General features: G+C 43.3%; 1 protein-coding gene across 1 annotated transcript in view; it reads left to right on the top strand.

Annotated features, from left to right (window-relative positions):
• Window positions 1–21,567, top strand: part of MRPL48 (mitochondrial ribosomal protein L48) — a 103,506-nt gene that overhangs the window by 5,939 nt on the left and 76,000 nt on the right. The window contains exon 2 of the mRNA XM_058305929.2: window positions 20,616–20,668. Coding sequence (XP_058161912.1) covers window positions 20,616–20,668 — 53 coding nt within the window. The remainder of the gene's footprint in view (window positions 1–20,615; window positions 20,669–21,567) is intronic.

Consider the following 21,567-nt stretch of genomic DNA (forward strand, 5'->3'; position numbering starts at 1 on the left):
GAACACACTTGGAGTACCACAGGGACCAGAGGAAGTTGGGAGAGAGAAAGAAGCTGTGGGACTTGGGTCAAGGGAGAATATGCTGAGATAATATGTAAAGGTTAGTAACAATGCTGTTTTATTTAACTTTTTAAACTTGAACTTTATCAGTAATACATGAACATCCATAAACAGTAAGTGTATAGTTCAAGTTGTGAATTTACAAAACAAACATGCATATCATCATACCAGGCTCCCATACATTACCACACCACTAGCACCTTGCATTGTTGTGAAACAATTGTTAAAACTGTGAAAGCGTATTGTCAAAACATTACTACTACCTATAGCCAATCTTACATTTGATGTATTTTACCCCTAAACCACCTGGTTAATGACACCCTGTATTAGTATTATATACTTGGTATAGTTCATGAGAGAATGTTCTCGTATTTGTGCTGTTAACCACAGTTCATTTCCCACCACAGGATTCATTTAATTATACAGTCCCATGCTTTGTACAATATTATATAACTATCATCCCTAAGCTACATTAGTTGTAATATTCCCATGTATCACCATATACTTAATAGTTTGTAAAGGAAGAACATTCTTATACTATTAACCACAATCTTCATCCACCACCAAAATCACCATGTTATACAGTCCCTCCTTTATTCTCTAGCTTCCTTTCAATTGAAATATTATATCCAAGACTACCCCTTTCAGCCACAGTCACATTTACATCAGCAGTGTTAGTTATACTCACTCTAATGTATTACCATCATCTTTATTCATTTCCACACATTTACAGTAAACCTTATGAAAAATTCTACACACATTAAGCCTCAGTATCCTTTCTCAGCCCTCATCCTATCTCCTAGTAACCTATACTCTAGATTTAAACTCCATGTGTTTATTCTGTGTATTAAGTTCATATTTGTGAGACCATACAACATTTGTCCTGTGTCTGGCTTATTTCACTCAACTGTAATAATAATGAGTAATAAAATGAATAATGCTGTTATGAACATTGGTGTGCAAATGTCAGTTCACATCCTTGCTTTTAGTTCTTCTGTATTTATTCCTAGTAATGGGATTGCTGGATCATATGGCAGTTCTATATTTAGTTTCTTGAGGTACTGCCAAACTGTATTCCACAAAGGCTGCACCATTCTATATTCCTACCACCAGTGAGGGAGTGTTCCTATTTGTCCTCTCAAGTACTTATACTTTCCTGTTTTTTTTTTTTTTTAATTTTTTAATTTTTTATTGACTTTGTAATAATATTACATTAAAAATATATATGTGAGGTCCCATTCAACCCCATCCCCCCACCCCCCCTCTCCCCCCCCCAACAACACTCGTTCCCATCATCATGACACATCCATTGGATTTTGTAAGTACATCTTTGGGCACCTCTGCACCTCATATACATTGGTTCACATCATAGCCCATACTCTCCTCCATTCCATCCAGTGGGCCCTGTGAGGATTTACAATGTCCGGTGATTGCCTCTGAAGTACCATCCAGGGCAGCTCCATGTCCCAAAGACGCCTCCACCTCTCATCTCTTCCTGCCTTTCCCCATACCCTTCGTCCACTATGTCCACTTTTCCCATTCCAATGCCACCTCTTCTATGTGGACATTGGATTGGTTGTGTCCATTGCACCTCTATGTCAAGAGGAGGGTCAGATTCCACCTGGATGCTGGATGCAATCCTCCCATTTTCAGTTGTAATCACTCTAGGCTCCATGGTGTGGTGGTTGTCCTTCTTCAACTCCATCTTAGCTGAGTGTGGTAAGTCCAATAAATCAGATTGTAGGTGCTGGAGTCTGTTGAGGCTCAGGATCTGGCTATCACATTGTCAGTGCAGAGATTCAAATCCCCTAAATATATCTTAAACCCCAACATTAACTGCACCTCCAGCACATTGGCATGAAAGTCTTATGAAGGGAGATCCCATCTGAGTCCAGATTCATCACACATAAACACCATTTCCAAAGAGGGGCCATCTGCCCTGGTAGTTAACCCCATCGGCCATGACCATAACTCCCGTGGGTCTCTTTAGCCCTCAAAGGAACCAATATCTGGGGGTTGTATCTGCTTTATCTGTCTCTCTGACTCTGCTCAGTTGTGCATGGGGGCAAACCTTCTGCCAGCCTCCAGACTCTTTTTTAGAAACTCGTAGCCATATAAACTCATTTCTCCTTTCCATTTCCCCCTTACTTTAGGTCAAACAGCATTTTAAAGTCATGGTATTTTATGTAGACATGGATATTCTGCTGATCCGCATTGAACCTTCCGTATAAGGTCATTTTCCAGTTGCATCATCAGTTGGTAGTTGATAGTGGTCCCTCGTTGCCAGGGAGGCTCATCCCCAGGTGTCATGTCCCACGCTGGGGGGAAGGCATTGCATTTACATGCTGAGTTTGGCTTCGAGACTGGCCACATTTGAGTAACATGAAGGCTGACAGGAGGAAATTCCCAGGCACAAAGTTGTTCTAGGCCTTGTTCTTATTTTGGGTTTATCAGCTCACAAGCATAGTCATTAGCATCAGACTTTCCTGTTTTTGTAATAATAACCATTCTATAAGGAATGAAATGATATCTCAGTGTAGTTTTGATCTGCATTTCCATAACAGCTAATGATGTTGAAAATTTTTTCATGTGCTTTTTGGCCATTTGTATTTTCTCTTTGGAGAAATGTCTATTCAAGTCTTTTGCCAATTTTTTAATTAGGTTGCTTGTCTTTTTATTGTTGTGTTGTATGATCTCTTTTTTTTTAGAGTTTTACTTTTTATTTATTTCTCTCCCTTTCCCTCTCCCCCCCTCCCTGTTGTCTGCTCTCTGTGTCCATTCACTGTGTGTTCTTCTGTGTCCACTTGGATTCTTGCCAGAGGCACTGGGAATCTATGTCTCTTTGTTGCGTCATCTTGCTTCATCAGCTCTCCATGTGTGTGGTGCCACTCCTGGGCAGGCTGCGCTTTTTTCGTGCGGGGTGGCTCTCCTTGAGGGTTGCACTCCTTGCACGTGGGGCTCCCCTATGCGGGGGACACCCCTGCAAGGCATGGCACTCCTTGCACACATCAGTATTGCTCATGGGCCAGCTCACCACACGGGTCAGGAGGCCCTGGGTTTGAACCCTGGACCTCCCATGTGGTAGGTGGATGCTCTTATCAGTTGAGCCAAATCTGCTTCCCTGTATGATCTCTTTATAGAATGTGGATATCAAATCCTTACCAGGTATGTGGTTTCCAAATATTTAGGCTGCCTTTCACTTTCTTGACAAAGTCCTTTGAAGCACGAAGTGTTTTAACTTTGAGGAAGTCCCATTGATCTACTATTTCTTTTGTTGTGTGTGCTTTGGATGTAAGGTCTAATAAACCATGGAGTAAAAATGCTATTTTAAATTTTATATATATATATATTTTTTTTCATTATAATTACCAGTAGTTAGCAGTATTCATAAAACAGCCTTCAGTTTTCTTGCAAAAGAAACTCCTGACCCACTGCTCTCAACCTCCACCCGGAGCCCTGGTATCTGAAGCTACTCACACACTGTAGATTTTGCTTCATGACTTTGGTCATGGTTTTTTGGTCCCTCCCTGGTTCCTGCTGCCCCAGCTCATGGGGCAAGTATTTTTGTAACCCTCTACATCAGCTTTGTCCTCATTCTTTCATTTACTGGCATCGCAGCCCTCCTCTTTCATTTGCTCCATAGCTGGGATGTCTCTTCTTTAGCTGACTGGGAGGAGGGAGCACATTTATGGAGACAGTCCCAAAAGAGATTACTTTTATCCTAATAAATAATGCCAAGCATTGTGAGGGAGAGGAAGCACATTTCCCAGAGCTTAAAGGGAGAATTAACACCACAATTTGAATGTCTTCCAGAAAGTTGTCAACCCTTAAGCCTTGCTTTTAGGTAATTAAGCCCTTGGCTATTATTATAGAGATTTGAAATTCTGAACAATTAAAATGAGGAAAAAGCAGTATCATCTAGATTTTTTCTTCCCATCCAAAACCTCTCTGTTTGAAGGGACCCTTTCAAAAATATATTCTGTACTCTGATTCCTGTTCTCTTTGTTATGGTTGATATACTCTGGGCCTGGAGGGACCTCAGAGTCATCTGCTTTAACTCCATAGAGGCAAAATGCTAGTCAAGTACAGCAGCTATTAATGGGGGAGCTGGCTGGAACTCCTGTCTCTTGGGGCTCCCATTTTCTTACTGTGTCTTTTATGCTGTCCAATATTAGTTTAAGCATATTACACACATACTTTATAAAGTCCTTTAGTATCTGATTTAATTGTGATTTTAGAATGGTTTAGACACTTTGTCCTTCCCACTTTATATTCACATCCTTCCCAAGCTTCATGTCCTCCGATTTTCCCAGAAGCCTTCTCTAAATTTGACTTTTTCATCCCTGATTTCAGAGGTGTAGAATAGTGGAAAAATTATGGACTTTGGAGGAAAAAAAACCTAAGATCTTATGCTAGTTTTGTTAGTAGCTGTGTATCTTTGGGTAAATTACTTAATCTTAGTTTCCTCAAATGTACAATGGGGATAATAATACTTATCTTGTATGGGTATTATGATTTAGATACAGGATAAGTATTTAACAAAATAGATGTGGGTGCAAAAGAAATGATAGCAATGATTATCACTCATTCACTTTTTTCCCAATCACTTATTTCCAAAACAAACCTCAGTTGAGTGTCTACATGTACCTGGGAACTCTTGATTTAGCTCTGGAGTCCTTGGGTGATCTTAAGGTTTCGGTGAATCTCTTTTTTTTTTTTTTTTATTTTAATTTTTTAAGATTTATTTTATTTATTTTTCTCCCCCTTCCCCTGCATTGTCTGCCCTCTATGTCCATTCGCTGTATATTCTTCTGCATCTGCTTGCATTGTCAGGCGGCACCAGGAAACTGCGTCTCTTTTTTGTTGCATCATCTTGCTGCATCAGCTCTCTGTGTTTGCAGCACCACTCCTGGGTGGGCTGCGCTTGTTTCACACAGGGCGGCTCTCCTTGTAGGGTGCACTCCTTGTGCTTGGGGCATCCCTACGCAGGGGTGTCCCTGCATGGCACGGCATTCCTTGTGTGCGGCAGCAGTGTGCATGGACCTGCTCACCACACCGGTCAGTAGACCCTGAGTATGGAGCCCTGGACCCTTCATACGATAGGCGAACACTCTACAGTTGAGCCTTATCCGCTTCCTTTGGTGAATCTCTTGACACATTGTATGTAAACCTTTGTATATCCCTATTTGTTTGCATTTGTCTGGGAGAGGACTTATGCCTGAGCAAGATCTTTAGCAACTATCTGTAATATTCCAGAAGCTAAGAACTTATCCTGGCCATGTCAACCTGGATTTTGTGCCAGGGAGCTTGCTATTGTACTACCTGTTTTGACTAAATCATGTAATGCCTGTAGTTTTGCTTAGCTGTTTAATCCAAATGTATATCCTTATTTCCAGCCATCTGAACTTCTGCAGGGCAGGGACTGCACTTTTATATTTTTTTAACAGCTTTATCAAGTTAACATTCACATATCATACAATTCATCCATTTAAATGATAGTGCAATGGACCCCCAGAGTTGGCCACCCATCACCACAATCAATTTTAGAACATTTTCATCACCCCACAAGAAACCCTATACCTCTGAGCTATCCTTCTTGTCCCTAGACAACCACTAATCTTTCTTTCTCAATAGATTTGCCTGTTATGGATATTTCATATAAATGGAATCATAGACTATTTGGTCCTTTGTGACTGGCTTCTTTAAGTATATAATATTGTCAAGGTTCATCAATGTTGTTACGTTTTATTTGTATATTTCCTTTAATATTCAGCACAGTGGTAGACATGTAATACATTTTTAAAAATAAACTTTTAATTTTAGAGTATTTTTAGATTTACAGAAGTGTTGTAAAGATAGTATAAAGAGTTCGCATATATCTTGTACCTAGTTTCTCTTATTATCAACATCTTACATTGTTATAGCACATTTGCCACAATTAAATGAATCAATGTTATACGTTATTATTTGTTCATATTTTCTAATGTCCTTTTTCTGTTCTAGGACATTTAGGATATCATATTACATTTAGTCATCCTGTCTCCTTAGGTTCCCCTTGACTGTGACAGTTTTTCAACTTTCCTTATTTTTGCATAATAGACTTTTTTGTTTCTTTTTTTAATTGTCTCTTAAATTTTTGTTGTTTTTTCCTTTTCTCTTAAATTTTTGTTGTTTTTTCCTTTTCTCTTTTTTGTTTTTTCTTTTCTTTTTAAAAATTTTTTGTGTTTTTCGCATAATAGACTTTAAAAATTATTTCTAATTGTGATAAAATATATGTAACAAATCATATCCATTTTAAGTGAACAATTCTTTGAATTAAGTACATTAACAATACTGTATAGCTTTCAGTACTATTTCCAGACTATTTTCATCATCCCAAACCTAAACTCATACTCATTTAGCAATTACTCCTCTCTTCCCTTAACCCTGGTAATCCTTATTCTGCTTTCTGGCTCTATGAATTTGTTTATTTTAATTATTTCATAAAAGATAAATCATACTGTCCTTTTGTGTCTGGCTTGTTACATTCAACATGATGTCTAATGTTCATCCATATTGTATCAATATCATTTTCCTGAACTTTAGTTCTTTTTAGGACTGAATAATATTCCGTTGTATGGATATATCATATTTGGTTATCCATTCTTCTTTTGGTGGACACTTGGTTTATTTCTATCTTTTGGCTATTGTTAATAATGCTGCTATGAACATTGGTGTACAAATATCTATGTGAGTCCCTCCTCTCAATTATTTTGGGTGTATACCTAGGAGTGGAATTGCTGGATTATATGGTAATTCTTTTTTTTTTTCCCTTGGTGAATGTAGCAGTTTCATTTATTATTATTAATTTTTTTGTTTTTTTTACACTTTTTTATTAAAGTTAATAGATCACAAGGAATGTTACATTAAAAAACATAAGAAGTTCCCATATAACCCACACCCCAGTCCCCCACCCCCACATTTTTGTAAATTGTATTTTTTGAAGATATATACATCACACACACACTATATATATATTATATATATATACACATACATATCACAAAAAATCATATAGTAATTCTTTGTTTAACTTTCTGAGGAACCTGTAAACTGCTTTCCACAGTTGCTGCACTGTTTTACATTCTTACCAACAATGTGCAAGGGTACCTATTTCTCTGCATCCTTGCCAACATTTGTTATTTTCAGTTTTTAAAATAAGTCATCCAAGTTTGTGTGAAGTAGTGTATCATTGTAGTTTTATTTTTTATTTTTTAAAGATTTTTTTCCCTCTTCCCTTCCCCACCCCCGCCCCAGTTGTCTGTTCTCTGTGTCCGTTTGCTGCGTGTTCTTCTTTTGTCCGCTTCTATTGTTGTCATCGGCATGGGAATCTGTGTTTCTTTTTGTTGCATCGTCTTGTTGTGTCAGCTCTTTGTGTGTACGGCACCATTCCTGGGCAGGCTGAACTTTCTTTCCCACTGGTCAGCTCTCCTTACGGGGCACGCTCCTTGCACATGGGGCTCCCTTACATGGGGGCACCCCTGCGTGGCAGGGCACTCCTTGTGCGCATCAGCACTGCATGTAGGCCAGCTCCACACGGGTCAAGGAGGCCTGGGGTTTGAACTGCAGACCTCCCATGTGGTAGACGGATGCCCTAATCACTGGGTCAAGTCTGCTTCCCATCATGGTAGTTTTAATTTGCATTTCTCTAGTGTCTAATGATGGTCTCATTTTCTTTTAGGCCATTGGAATATCTATTTTATTTTTAAAGATTTATTTTTTATTTATTTCTCTTCCCTTCCCCTCCCTGTCCCCATTGTCTGCTCTCTGTGTCCATTCACTGTGTGTTCTTCTGTGTCCACTTGCATTCTTGTCAGCAGCACTGGGAATCTGTCTCTTTTTAAAAAGATTTATTTATTTATTTATAAAATTTATTTCTCTTCCTCCCCCCCCCCCCCCAATTGTCTGCTCTCTGTGTCTACTCGCTGTATATTCTGTGACCACTTCTATCCTTATCAGCGGCACCGGGAATCTGTGTTTCTTTTTGTTGCGTCATTTCGTTGTGTCAGCTCTCCATGTGGGCAGCGCCATTCTTGGGCAGGCTGCACTTTTTTTCACACTGGGCAGCTGTCCTTACTGTGCGCACTCCTTACGTTTGGGGCTCCCCTATGCGGGGGAGACCCCTGCGTGGCACGGCACTCCTTGCGCGCATCAGCACTGCACATGGGCCACCTCCCCACGCGTCAAGGAGACCAGGGGTTTGAACTGTGGACCTCCCATTTGGTAGACGGATGCCCTATCCATTGGGCCAAGTCCTCTTCCTTGTGTTTCTTTTTATTGCATCATCTTGCTGCATCAGCTCTCCATGTGTGTGGAGCCACTCCTGGAAAGGCTGTACTTTTTTTGCGTGGGGCAGCTTTCCTTATAGGGCACCCTCCTTGCATGCGGGGCTCCCCTACATGGGGGACACCTCTGCGTGGCACGGCACTCCTTGGCATGCATCAGCACTGCGTGTGGGCCAGCTCACCACATGGGTCAGGAGACCCTGGGTTTGAACCCAACCCTGGACCTCCCATGTGGTAGGTGGATGCTCCATCAATTGAGCCAAATCCACTTCTCTGAATATCTGTTTTATATCTCTTGAATGTCTGTTCATGTCCTTGGTGCATTTTTTTTTATCCCTCCACCTCCACCTTGCAGCTTTTTGTGTGCTGTCTGCTCTCTGTGTCCATTTGCTGTGCGTTCTTGTGTCTGTGTTTATTTTTATTTATTCCCCTCCCCCCCGCAGCTTGTCTGCTGTCTGCTCTGTCTGTTCACCGTGTGTGCTCTTTTGCGTTTTTGCTTGTCTTCCTTTTTCTTTTTCTTTTTTTAAAAGATTTATTTATTTATTTTTAATCCCCCCCCCCCCCCGGTTGTCTGTTCTCTGTGTCTGTTTGCTGCGTCTTGTTTCTTTGTCTGCTTCTGTTGTCGTCAGCGGCACGGGAAGTGTGGGCGGCGCCATTGCTTGGCAGGCTGCGCTTTCTTTCGCGCTGGGCGGCTCTCCTTATGGGCGCACTCCTTGCGTGTGGGGCCCCCCTACATGGGGGACACCCCTGCGTGGCAGGGCACTCCTTGTGCGCATCAGCATTGTGCATGGGCCAGCTCCACACGAGTCAAGGAGGCCCGGGGTTTGAACCGCGGACCTCCCATGTGGTAGATGGATGCCCTAACCACTGGGCCAAGTCCATTTCCCTGTCTTCCTTTTTCTTGCATCACCTTGCTGAGTTGGCTGTCTGTGGTGCTTGCAGGCTGGTGGACCTCTGTGGTGCCTGGGCTGGTGGCTCTCTGCACCGTGCAGGTAAGCCTGCCTTCACAAGGAGACCTGGGATATGAACCCAGGGCCTTCCATATGGTAGACAGGAACCCAACTGATTGAGCCACAGCCACCTCCCTCCTTGGTGCATTTTTAAATAGAGTTGTTTGTCTTTTTGTTGTTGGTTTTAGGAGTTTTTATATATCTTATCAGATATATGGTTTCTAAACATTTTCTCCCATTCTGTAGGCTTTTTTCACTTTCTTAAGTGTCTTTTTTTAAGGAGGTACCAGGGATTGAACCTAGAACCTTGTACATGGGAAGCAAGCCTTCAACCACTAAACTACATCTGCTCCCCATTGAGTTACTTTTTTTGTTGTTTTGTTTTTTGTTTTTAGGAGGTAATGGGGATTGAACCCGGGACCTCATATATGGGAAGCAGTCACTTGACCACTTGTACTACATCAGCTCTCCTTGATGATGTCTTTTGGTACAAAAAAGGTTTAATTTTGATGAAGCCTGTTTTATCTGTTTTTTTCTTTTGTTGCGTTGATTTTGGTGTAAAATCTAAAAATCCATTGCCTATTACAAGGTCCTAAAGATACTTCCCTATATTTATTTGTAAGAGTTTATAGTATTAACTTATAGTTAGGTCATTGATCCATTTTTATCCTCCAAATTGATTTTATTGATACATATTAATAAATCATACAATTTATCCAAAGAGTATTGATCCATTTTTTTAAAGATTTATTTTTATTTATTTCTTCCCCCACCCCCATCCCCACTCCCCCCGTTGTCTGCTCTCTGTGTCCATTTGCTGTGTGTTCTTTTGTGTCTGCTTGTATTCTCATTAGGCAGCTCCAAGAACTGATCCTGGGACCTTCCAGAGTGGGAGAGAGGCGATTATTCTCTTGCACCACCTCAGCTCCCTGTTCTGCTACATCTTCTTATTTTCTCTCCTCTGTGTCTCTTGTTGTGTCATCTTGCTGTGCCAGCTCTCAGCGTCGGCCAGCACTCCTGTGCGGGGCAGCTTTCCTGCGTGGGACCACATTCCCGCATGGGCCAGCACTCCATGTGGGCCAGCTTGCCCTCACCAGGAGGTCCAGGGTTCAATCCCATATGGTAGTCAAGAGCCCAATTGGTTGAGCCACATCCATTTCCCTGATCCTTTTTTTTTTTTAAAGATTTATTTATTTATCCACTTCCCCCTACCCATCACTGTTTTTGTACTTGCATTCTGCTCTCTGTGTCCATTTGCTGTGTGTTCTTCTGTGTCTGCTTGTCTTCTCTTTAGGTGGCACTGGGAACCGATCTTGGGCCTTCTGGAGTGGGAGAGAGGCACCGCCTCAGCTCCCTGGTCTGCTGTGTCTATTATTGTCTCTCCTCTATGTTTCTTTCTGTTATGTCATCTTTTTTTTTTTTTTTTTTAAAAGATTTATTTATTTATTTAATTCCGCCCCCTCCCCTGGTTGTCTGTTCTTGGTGTCTATTTGCTGCGTCTTGTTTCTTTGTCTGCTTCTGTTGTCATCAGCGGCACGGGAAGTGTGGGCGGCGCCATTCCTGGGCAGGCTGCTCTTTCTTTTCACGCTGGGCGACTCTCCTCACGGGCGCACTCCTTGCGCGTGGGGCTCCCCCACGCGGGGGACACCCCTGTGTGGCAGGGCACTCCTTGCGCGCATCAGCACCGCGCATGGCCAGCTCCACACAGGTCAAGGAGGCCCGGGGCCCGAACCGCGGACCTCCCATATGGTAGATGGACGCCCTAACCACTGGGCCAAAGTCCGTTTCCCTGTTATGTCATCTTGCTGCGCCAACTCTCTGCATGGGCCAGCACTCCGCACGGGCCAGCTCGCCTTCAACAGGAGGCCCTGGGTATCAAACCCTGGACCTCCTATATGACAAATGGGAGCCCAATAGCTTGAGCCACAACTGCTTCCCATTAACATCTATTCTGTATGGCAATAATATAGCCACTTCAACTCTCTTCTGATTACTGTTTGCATGGGATTTCTTTTCCTGTCCTTTTACTTTTACCCTTTTTGTGTCTTTGTACCTAAATTGAGTCTCTTGTAGACCGTATATAGATGGATCACACTTTTTGATCCATTCTACCAATCTCTGTCTTTTAATAGGGCAGTTTAATCCATTGACTTTTTTAAAAAAAGATTTATTTATTTTTCCCCCCTCCCCTCCACCCGCCCCGCTGCCATTGCTGTCTGCATTGTACTCTCCTCCCCCTCCCCCTCCTCCAGGACCCACCAGGACTCAATCCTGGAGACCTCTGATGGGGAGAGAAGCTCCCTGTCAATTGCGCCACCTAGTTCCTGGTTTCTGCTGTGCATGTTGACTCTCCCCTTGTCTCTCTCCCAATGCGTCACCATTCTGCTGCATGACTCACCTGCATGGGACACTGACTCACCATGTGGGCAGTCGCGCAGGCACTCTTATGGGCACTGGCTCTCCACGCGGGCACTCGCGTGGGCACTGGCCCACCACGCAGGCATGCTTTCCCTTCCTCTCTTTTACCAGGAGGCCCCAGGGACTGAACCCAGGTCCTCACACATGGCAGGCGGAAGCTCCACCATCCAAGCCACATCCATCTCCCCCATTGACATTTAATATAATAACTGAGAAGGTAGAATTTACCTCTGCTATTTAGTTGTTTTCTGTGTGTCTTTTTTTGTTCCTCAATTATTTCATTACTGCCTTTTATAAAATATTTAGTTGCTTTTTTTACAGTTTACTATTTTGATTTCCTTCTTTTTTCCTTTTCTCTATTGCGGTCACCCCTCAGGCTGAAGTGTGGTTTGCTGGCCTGGCGGGGGAGCGGCCGCGGCAGGCCAAGCCGCTGCCCCCATAATAGGGTGGCTGGTCGGACTCACCGCCACCCCTGAAGGAAGCTCGGCATGGGCGCAGAGTGCCCTCGGGTCTCCCCTTCTCGGCAGCCATGCTTCCGCGGCCGCCCCTCCTCCCGGATGGCGCCACACGATGCCTTGTGGGGCAGCACCCTTCTTCTTCTTTCTCCCTGCGCAGGCCCAGGGCGGAAGATTCCAGTCTGCCCTTTTCCCCTCCCCCGACAGCAGCAACAGCCAGGCGTGGGCGGAGAAATCCAGTCTGCCCTTTTCCCCTCCCCCGACAGCAGCAACAGCCAGGCGGGGGCGGAAAAATCCAGCCTGCCCTTTTCCCTTCCCCCGACAGCAGCAACAGCCAGGCGTGGGCAGGAAACTCAAGTCTGCCCTCCACCCCAGCAACAGCAGCCACCAATCCCTAAACCCTGCCCCTTCCCCCAGCAACAGCGACAGCCAATCCCTAACCACCACCCCTCCCCCGTCCAGTACCGCCCACTGACCTTTCACCGGCAACCAATCAGAACAGGGCGTGGCTTCGACCAATCAGCCTTCCCCAGCCCCTATAAAACTGTTGCCTCTCCCTCAGTAAAGTGGACTTGCGTGTTTACCTTGTCTCCGCGGTAGTTCTTCTGCCGTGCGCCCTCCAGTCCTGAGAGCCCCCGACAAGGGCCTGGCCTCCCTTGTCCCCAGTTCGTCGCCTGCTTCTCCGGGCGACCCCTTCGTCGCCGGCTTCTCCGGGCGACCCCTTCGTCGCCGGCTTCGCCGGGCGACCCCGTCAGCCGAACCGCGCAACCCCTTGTGAGACCGATCCCTCGTCTGCTGCCGGACCGACCCCTCGTCCCAAGCGGGACCGACCCCTCGTCCAGAGCTGGACTGACCCCTCGTCCGCAGCCAGACCCCACCTCTACCGAACGAGCAAGCCGCCGCACTCTATATTTTTTAGTTATTTTCTTAGTGGTTACCTTTGTAATTACAATTAACATCTTAAACCAATAACCTACTTTGACTTGTACCAACCTAATTTCAGTAGTTTACAGACTCCACTCCTGTATATCTCTGTCCCTCCCCTTTATATTGCTTCTGTCTCAGATTACATCTTTATACATTGTATGCCCATTAACAGACTTGTAATGTTATTTTACACATTTGCCTGTTTTTTCCTAAAAGGAGGAAAAAAGCAATTACAAACCAAAAGTACAAAAATACAGGATTTCATGTTTATCTATGTGGTTATCTTTGCCAAAGTGCTTTATTTCTCCTTTTGGTTTCAAGTTATTTTCTAGTGTCCTTTTTTTTCAGCCTGAAGGACTCCCTTCAGCATTTCTTGTAGGGAAAATCTTCTGGGAATGAATTCTTTCAGCTTTTGTTTATCTGTAAATGTCTTGATTTCTCCTTCACTTTTTACTTTTAAAATTTCTCCATTTTTGTGAAAGATAATTTTGCTGGATATGGAATTCTTGGTTGATGCTCTTTTCTTTAAGGACTTTATACCATTCTTTTATCTTCTGGCTTCAGTGGTTTCTGATGAGAAATCTGCTGTTAATGTCATGGGGTATCCCTTGTAAGTGACAAGTTGCTTTTTTTTCTTTTTTAGTAAATCAATTTTACTGATACCTATTAATAAAGCATAAATACATCCAAAGTTTACACTCAGTAATACTTGGTATAATTACATAGTTGTGTATTCATCACTTCAGTCATTTTTAAAGCATTTCATTATTCCAATAATAATTTTTAAAAAGTAAGCAAACAAAAAAAGCTCATCTCCTTTCAATCTCTCTGTGTTTCCCTTGTCATATATAGCTGCTATTCTGTTTCCATCTCTCTAGATTATTTGTATTTATATTTTTTTAAACAGTATTATATATTTACAATATCATTCATATTAATATTTTACATTAGATTTCCCTTTGTTATACACTACCACATTCCATGCTTTTTATTTTTTATTTTTTTATTAAGTTGTCTTTTTTTTTTTAAAGATACATAGATCACAAAAAATGTTACATTAAACAATATAAGAGGGAAGCGGACTTGACCCAATGGATAGGGCATCCGTCTACTACATGGGAGGTCCGCGGTTCAAACCCCGGGCCTCCTTGACCCATGTGGAGCTGGCCCATGCGCAGTGCTGATGCGCACAAGGAGTGCCCTACCACGCAGGGGTGTCCCCCGCGTAGGGTAGCCCCACGCGCAAGGAGTGTGCCCCATAAGGAGAGCTGCCCAGCGTGAAAGAAAAGTGCAGCCTGCCCAAGAATGGTGCTGTACACATGGAGAGCTGACACGACAAGATGATGCAACAAAAAGAAACACAGATTCCTGGTACCGCTGATAAGGATAGAAGCGATCACAGAAGAAGACACAGTGAATGGACACAGAGAGCAGACAATGAGGGGGTTGGGGAGAGAAATAAACAAAATCTTTAAAAATATATATATATATGAGGTTCCCACATACTCAACCCCCCACCCCCCCACTCCTCTCACATCAGCAACCTCGTTCATCATTGTGGCACATTCATTGCTTTTGGTGAATACATTCTGGAACACTGATGCACTGCATGGATTATAGTTTACATTGTAGTTTACACTTTCCTCCAGTACATTCAGTGGGTTATGGCAGGATATATGATGTCCAGTATCTGTCCCTGCAGTATCATTTAGGACAACTCCAAGTCCCAAAATGCCCCCACATCTCATTTCTTCTTCCCTTTCCCTGCCCTCAGCAACTACTGTGGCCATTTTCTCCAGATCAATGCTACAGTTTCTTCCATTACTAGTCACAAAAATGCTATAGTAGAATACCAGTAACAATTTGCTTTTCTTTTTTTTTTTAAGATTTATTTTATTTATTTCTCTCCCCCCTCCCCATTGTTTGCTCTCTGTGTCCATTCACTGTGTGTCCTTTTACATCCACTTGCATTATCCAGCGGCACTGGGAAACTGCGTCACTTTTTTGTTACATTATCTTGCTGCATCAGCTCTCTGTGTGGTGCCACTGCTGGGTGGGCTGCGTTTTTTTTTCATGTGGGGTGGCTTTACTTGCAGGGTGCACTCCTTATGGGGTGTACTCCTTGCACATGGGGCACCCCTACACAAGGGCACTCCCACATGGCATGGCACTCCTTGCACATGGCAGCACTGAATGTGGGCCAGCTCACCACACAGGTCAGGAGGTCCTAGGGATCGAACCCTGGGCCCTCCATATGATAGGTGGATGCTCTGTCAGTTGCGTCATGCCCACCTCCCACAAGTTGCTTTTCTATTCCTGCTTTCAAAAATCTTTTCAGGGAGTTGCTGTGGCTCAAGCAGTTGGAGTGCCTGCCTCCCATGTGGGAGGTCCTGAGTTTAGATCCCTGTGCCTCCTGAAAAAAACAAAAGCAAACAACAGGCAGAAAAAAATGGGAAAACCAATTCAGGAAAACCAAGGTAGCTCAGTAGTTGAGTGGTGGCTTCCCACATATGAGGTCCCAGGTTCAATCCCTGGCCCTTAGTACCTCAAAAAAACAAACAACTTCTCTTTGTCTTTGGATTTTGATGGTTTTGCTCTAATGTGTCTTGGTGTAGAGTTCTTCAGGTCTGTCTTGCTTTTCGTTTGTTGAACTTCCTGGATGTAGTATATTCATGTCTTTCATCAGATTGGGGATGTATTTGGCCATTATTTCTTCAAATACATTTTCTGCTCCTTTCTCTCTTGTCCTTCTTTGACTCCAATGATATCTATGGGCACACTTGATGGTGTCCCTGAAGTTACTTTCTTTCTGCTCTTCACACTGAATAATTTCAGTCATCTTATCTTTCAACTCAGTGATCCTTTCTCCTGCCTGCTGAAACCTGGTATTGAATCCATCTAATGAGATTTTCATTTCAATTAGAGTACTTTGCTGCTCCAAAGTTTCCATTTGGTTCCTTTTTTATAATTTCCATCTTTTTATTTTGTTCAGACACTGTTTTCCTAATTTTCTTTAGTTCTTTGTATATGGATTCCTTTAGCTCATTGAACACATAGAATATGGTTTATTTAATAGTTCCAACGTATGTGCTTTCTCAGGCAAATCTTTTTCTTCTTCTTCTTTATTATTGGGCATACTCTCCTGTTTGTTTGTTTTATAATTTGTTGTTGAGAACTTGACATTTTGAGTATTATTTTGTTGTAACTCTGGAAATCTAGTTCTTCCATTCCTCTGGGGATTGCTAGGTATTTTTGTTATTGTTGAAGACCAGAGCCACGCAGCTTTTCCAAACTTTTTCCTCCCAAATTTAATAGAAAGTGAAAATAGAAAAAAAAAAGTGGAGGGGGTACTTCCTTTTTAGATTCCTCTGCTACTTTTGTTTGGGTGGGGGTGGGGTGGGGATGGTGTTGAAACAATGGTTGCCCTCAAAGCCAGCCTCTCAATGATAGGAAGTAACTGATCAAAAGTATTTTTAGCGATTAGACCTCACGGCCCTAGGTTCTTATAGGCCACACTGTTCCTGAAGCTTGAGCTGCAGTCCCCACTCCTGCCTGCCATGCTGTTGGTGGATGGGGTATTGTTGCCACTGCATGGAGGGTAAAAATTCACTGATACTTACCACAGTTTACCAACCTCTACCTCCAGCTTTTCCTTGGATGCTGCACAGTGTTCATTTAGACTCTAAGTTTTAAAATATTGATTCAGACTGTTCTGCTAGTTCAATAAGTTGTTTTGGTGGAGGGAATGATTTCTAGAACTTTCTACTCCACCATCTTCCCATAATCTTTCTCCATAACAACTTTTTTTTTTCATCCCCCATCCCCTGCGGCTTTTTCCTTGCTGTCTGCTCTCTGTGTCCATTTGCTGTGCATTCTTCTGTGTCTGTATTTATTTTTATTTATCCCCCCACCTTGTGGCTTGCTTGTTGTCTGTTCTCTGTGTCCATTCGCTGCGCACTCTTCTGTGTTTTTGCTTGTCTCCCTTTTTGTTGCCTCACCTTGCTGAGTTAACTCTCTGTGGTGCTTGTGGGCGAGCCTGCCTTCAAAAGGAGGCCCTGGGATGTGAACGCAGGGCCTCCCATATGGTAGATGGGGCCCCAACTGATTGAGCCACAGCCACTTCCCTCCATAATAAACTTTTTTTTCTTCTATTTTTTTAAAAATTAAAGTTAATAGATCACAAGGAACGTTACATTAAAAAACATAAAAAATACGAAAAGCATAAGAGGTTCCCATATAACCCACTCCCCACCCCCCATCTCATCATTTTTGTCAATTGTATTTTTTTGAAGATATATACATCACACACAAAAATGTTACATTAAAAATCTAAGAGGGGCGGCAGACTTGGCCCAGTGGTTAGGGCGTCCGCCTACCACATGGGAGGTCCACGGTTCAAACCCTGGGCCTCCTTGACCCATGTGGAGCTGGCCCATGTGTAGTGCTGATGCGCGCAAGGAGTGCCCTGCCACGCAGGGGTGTCCCCGCGTAGGGGAGCCCCACACGCAAGGAGTGCACCCCGCGTAGGGAAGCCCCACGCACAAGGAGTGCACCCCGTAAGGAGAGCCGCCCAGCGCAAAAGAAAGTGCAGCCTGCCCAGGAATGGTGCTGCACACATGGAGAGCTGACACAACAAGATGACACAACAACAAAAAAAAGAGGTTCCCATATACCTCCCCCCCCCCCACTCCTCCCACACCAACAACCTCCCCCATCATTGTGGCACACTCATCACACTCAACACATTTTGGGGCACTGCTGCACTACATAGGTAATAGTTTACCCTGTAGTTCACACTCTCCCCCAGTACATTCAGTGGGTTATGCCAGGATATATAAAGTCCAGCATTTGACCCTGAAATATCATTTAGAACAACTCAAAATCCCAAAAATGCCCCCACATCACATCTCTACTTCCCTCTCCCTGCCCTCAGCAACTACTGTGGCCACTTTCTCCACCTCGATGCTAAAATTTCTTCTATTACTCATCACAGTAGTTTTATAGCAGAATATCAGTTAGTCCACTCTAGTCCACATTTTATTCCTTCATTCTGTGGACCCTGGTATGGTGATGCCCTCTCCAACTCTAGATCAAGAGTGGACTTAGATTCCACACGGATGATGGATGCAATTCCTCTGCTTGCAGTTGTAGGTGCTCTTGATTCCCTGGTGTGGTGGTTGACCATCTTCACCTCCCTGTTAGCTGACCTTGGTTCAGACCAACAAACCAGAGAGGAGGAATCACCACTCTGCTGATGCTCAAGGCCCAGCTGGCACATGGGCGATCCAGAGATTCAAGTCTCCTGAGTATGCACTATCCCTAGGGCCAACCACAGGTTCAGTAAAAGTGACAGAAGAGGCATGTGTAGAAAAGTCACATCTGAGTCCAGCTCCATCACACTCAGGAGCACGAATTCCAAAGTAGGGCCCTCTGCCATGGTACAGAACTCCAAATCCATCTGCCTTGACCATATACCCTGTGGATTTCTGTAGCCTTCAGGAGAACCAGTACCTAGGGTTGTAACTACTTTGGCTTTTTCTGGGTTCCTACTTTTAACACATACATGCTGAAGAAATTAACATTGTTTCCCACAGTATGAAGACTTCTCTTTATGTTATAGAACTTTAAGTACATTTTATATTTATTATCTAATTACTTTATAAAAAGATCTCTTTGTTAAATACTTCCTTAGTAAACCCATACCACTGATGGTTGAGTGGTGCTAGCAGGGTCACAGCAGAGTGAAATTGAAATAATTGGGGAGAGAGGAGGCTTAGGGAGGGAAGCTGCCATGTCTACTGCTTCTTGCCATTATTATTATTTTCTTTTTATATTGGTATTATTATTTTTATTACTGAGAGAGATAGTCTGTTGCATTAGAGATACAGACTTTGGGGTAAAACAGTCCTCTTAGCCACTTATTAGCTGTAATTTCTTAGAAGGTAACCCCTCAGCTTCAGTTGCTTCACCTGTAAAATTCTTTCAGTGTTATTTTGAGAATTAGAGCACATATAAGAAAGCTTTTCACCTGGTGTCTTACATGGAAGATGCCTTGTGGTTGTTGACTGATAGAAAAAATAGATAAAGATAGGGGAAGCAGGGTAAAAAATGCAGCATGGGGGAAATAGATGTGGCTCAAGTGATAGAGCTTCTGACTACCATATGGGAGGACCTGGGATCAATCCCTGGGGCTTCATGGTGAAAAAGAGGAAGATAAAGCGTGCCTACACAGCAAGCCAGTGCCTGCACAAATGCTTGCGTGATGAGCCAGTACCCCACACAAGTGAGTCATGCAGCAAGATGATGACGCATCAAAAGAGAGACAAGAGGGAAATGGCTGTGGCTCAATTGTTTGGACTCCTGTCTACCGTATGGGATGCCCTGGGTTTGCGTCCTAGGGCCTCCTTGGGAAGGCAAGCTGGCCTATGCCTGCGGAGAGCTGACAGCCTGTACTGCACAGAGAGCTGTCGCAGCAAGATATTGCAACAAACGGAGACAAGCAGATACAGAAGAATATGCAGCAAATGGACACAGAGAGCAGACAGCAAAACAAGCTGCAAGGAGGGGGAAATAAATAAATAATAAATAAATCCTTAAAAAAAAAAGAGAGACAAGGGGAGAGTCAGGGTAAAGCACAGCAAAAACCAGGAACCATTGGCCCAGTGGTTAGGGCATCCGTTACCACATGGGAGGTCCGTGGTTCAAACCCCGGGCCCCATTGACCTGTATGGTGCTGGCCCATGCACAGTGCTGATGCGCGCAAGGAATGCTGTGCCATGCAGGGGTGTCCCCTGCGTAGGGGAGCCCCACGCGCAAGGAGTGCGCCCCTTAAGGAGAGCTGCCCAGCGCGAAAGAAAGTGCAGGCTGCCAGGCATGGTGCTGCCCACACAGAGAGCTGACACAACAAGATGACACAACAAGAAGAAACACAGATTTCCATGCCGCTGACAACAACAGAAGCGGACAAAGAAGACACAGCAAATAGACACAGAGAATAGACAACCAGGGCGGGGGGCGAGGTGGGGAGGGGAGAGAAATAAGTAAATAAATAAATCTTTAAAAAAACAAACAAAAACAACCAGGAACTGAAGTGGTGCAATTGACAGGAAGCCTGTCTCCCCATTAGAAGTCTCCAGGATCAAATCCTGGTGAATCCTAGAGGAGAGAAAATGATAAGAGAAGAGAACACAGACAGCAAAAACAGCAGGGTGGGAGGAAGGGAAAGAGGGAAAATCAATCAATCCATTTTTTTTTTTTTTAAATGCAGGGTGGAAGGGTGGGCCTTTTTTTTTTTCCCTTCTTCTTTGCAGTTTCTATGTGCCAGATAGTGGACAGAATAAGAAAAAGATGCCCTTGGTATTTGTGCATATTTGTTGTTAACTGTAGGATAATTCCTTTGGACTGTGTATTGCGGGTTTCTAGCCTCTTTGAAAGAGGTGCTTGAATGCTTACAGTTGTCTAAATGACTGTTTTTGCTGTAGGTGCTGTACCTGAAGAATGATACCATTTTCAAACAAGCCTTTTCCCTCTTAAGGTAAGGATGTTAATAACAATAATTAAGTATAGTTAATATTTGCATTCTGCTTCATCTTTCCCACAATTTTCTTTCATCATTTCAACTTGTATGCCTACTAAGCATCTTAAGCCTTAACTTTCCTGTTATCTTGCTCCTTCCCCAATCTCAGTAAATGGTAATTCTACTTCTCTAGTTGCTCAGGCCCAAATCCTTAGAGTTATCCTTGACACTGCTCTTTCTTTCTATATCTAACTGAATCTAGAAATCAAACCATTTCTCACTTTCAGTTTCTGGCCTCATGCTTTCTGTTCTGCTTAACCACTGGGGACCAGTTCCTAGTCTTCTCATCTCCTTTACTGCCATCACCCTAGCTTTTTAACTGGTCTCCCTACTTTTACGCTTGTCTCCTATCCTTCACACTAAATCAGGGTGATTCTTTTAAAACCAAGGTGGCTTACATCATTCCTCTGATCAAAACTCTCCGGTGGTATCCCATCTCACTTCAAATAAAATCTCCAGTCCTTACCATGGCTTATACAAGGCCTTACATAATCTGCATCCTCATTTTATAGTACTTACTCAGCTTTAGCGATACTATTCCTTGATTCCTTATGTCTCTCCCACCACAGGCCTTTGTACATTCTTCCCTCAAATATCTATATGCCTTGCTGCTTTATATTATATCAGGTTTGTGCCCAAATGTCATCTTATCTGAGAGGACTTCCCTGACTATCCTATGTAAAATAGCCTTCTCCATCAAGCTCTATCCCCTTACCTTGCTTTATTTTTCTTAATAGCAGATATCACTATTTGATACATTATACATAATTGTATATTTAAATATTGTCTTTCTCCCCCCACCCATAATTTAAGAATCACAGGGACTAAATTTTGCTCACCGTTCTATGCTAAGGGTC

The sequence above is a fragment of the Dasypus novemcinctus genome, chromosome 10 (genome assembly GCF_030445035.2).
Source record: "Dasypus novemcinctus isolate mDasNov1 chromosome 10, mDasNov1.1.hap2, whole genome shotgun sequence".
Classification (NCBI taxonomy): domain Eukaryota; kingdom Metazoa; phylum Chordata; class Mammalia; order Cingulata; family Dasypodidae; genus Dasypus; species Dasypus novemcinctus.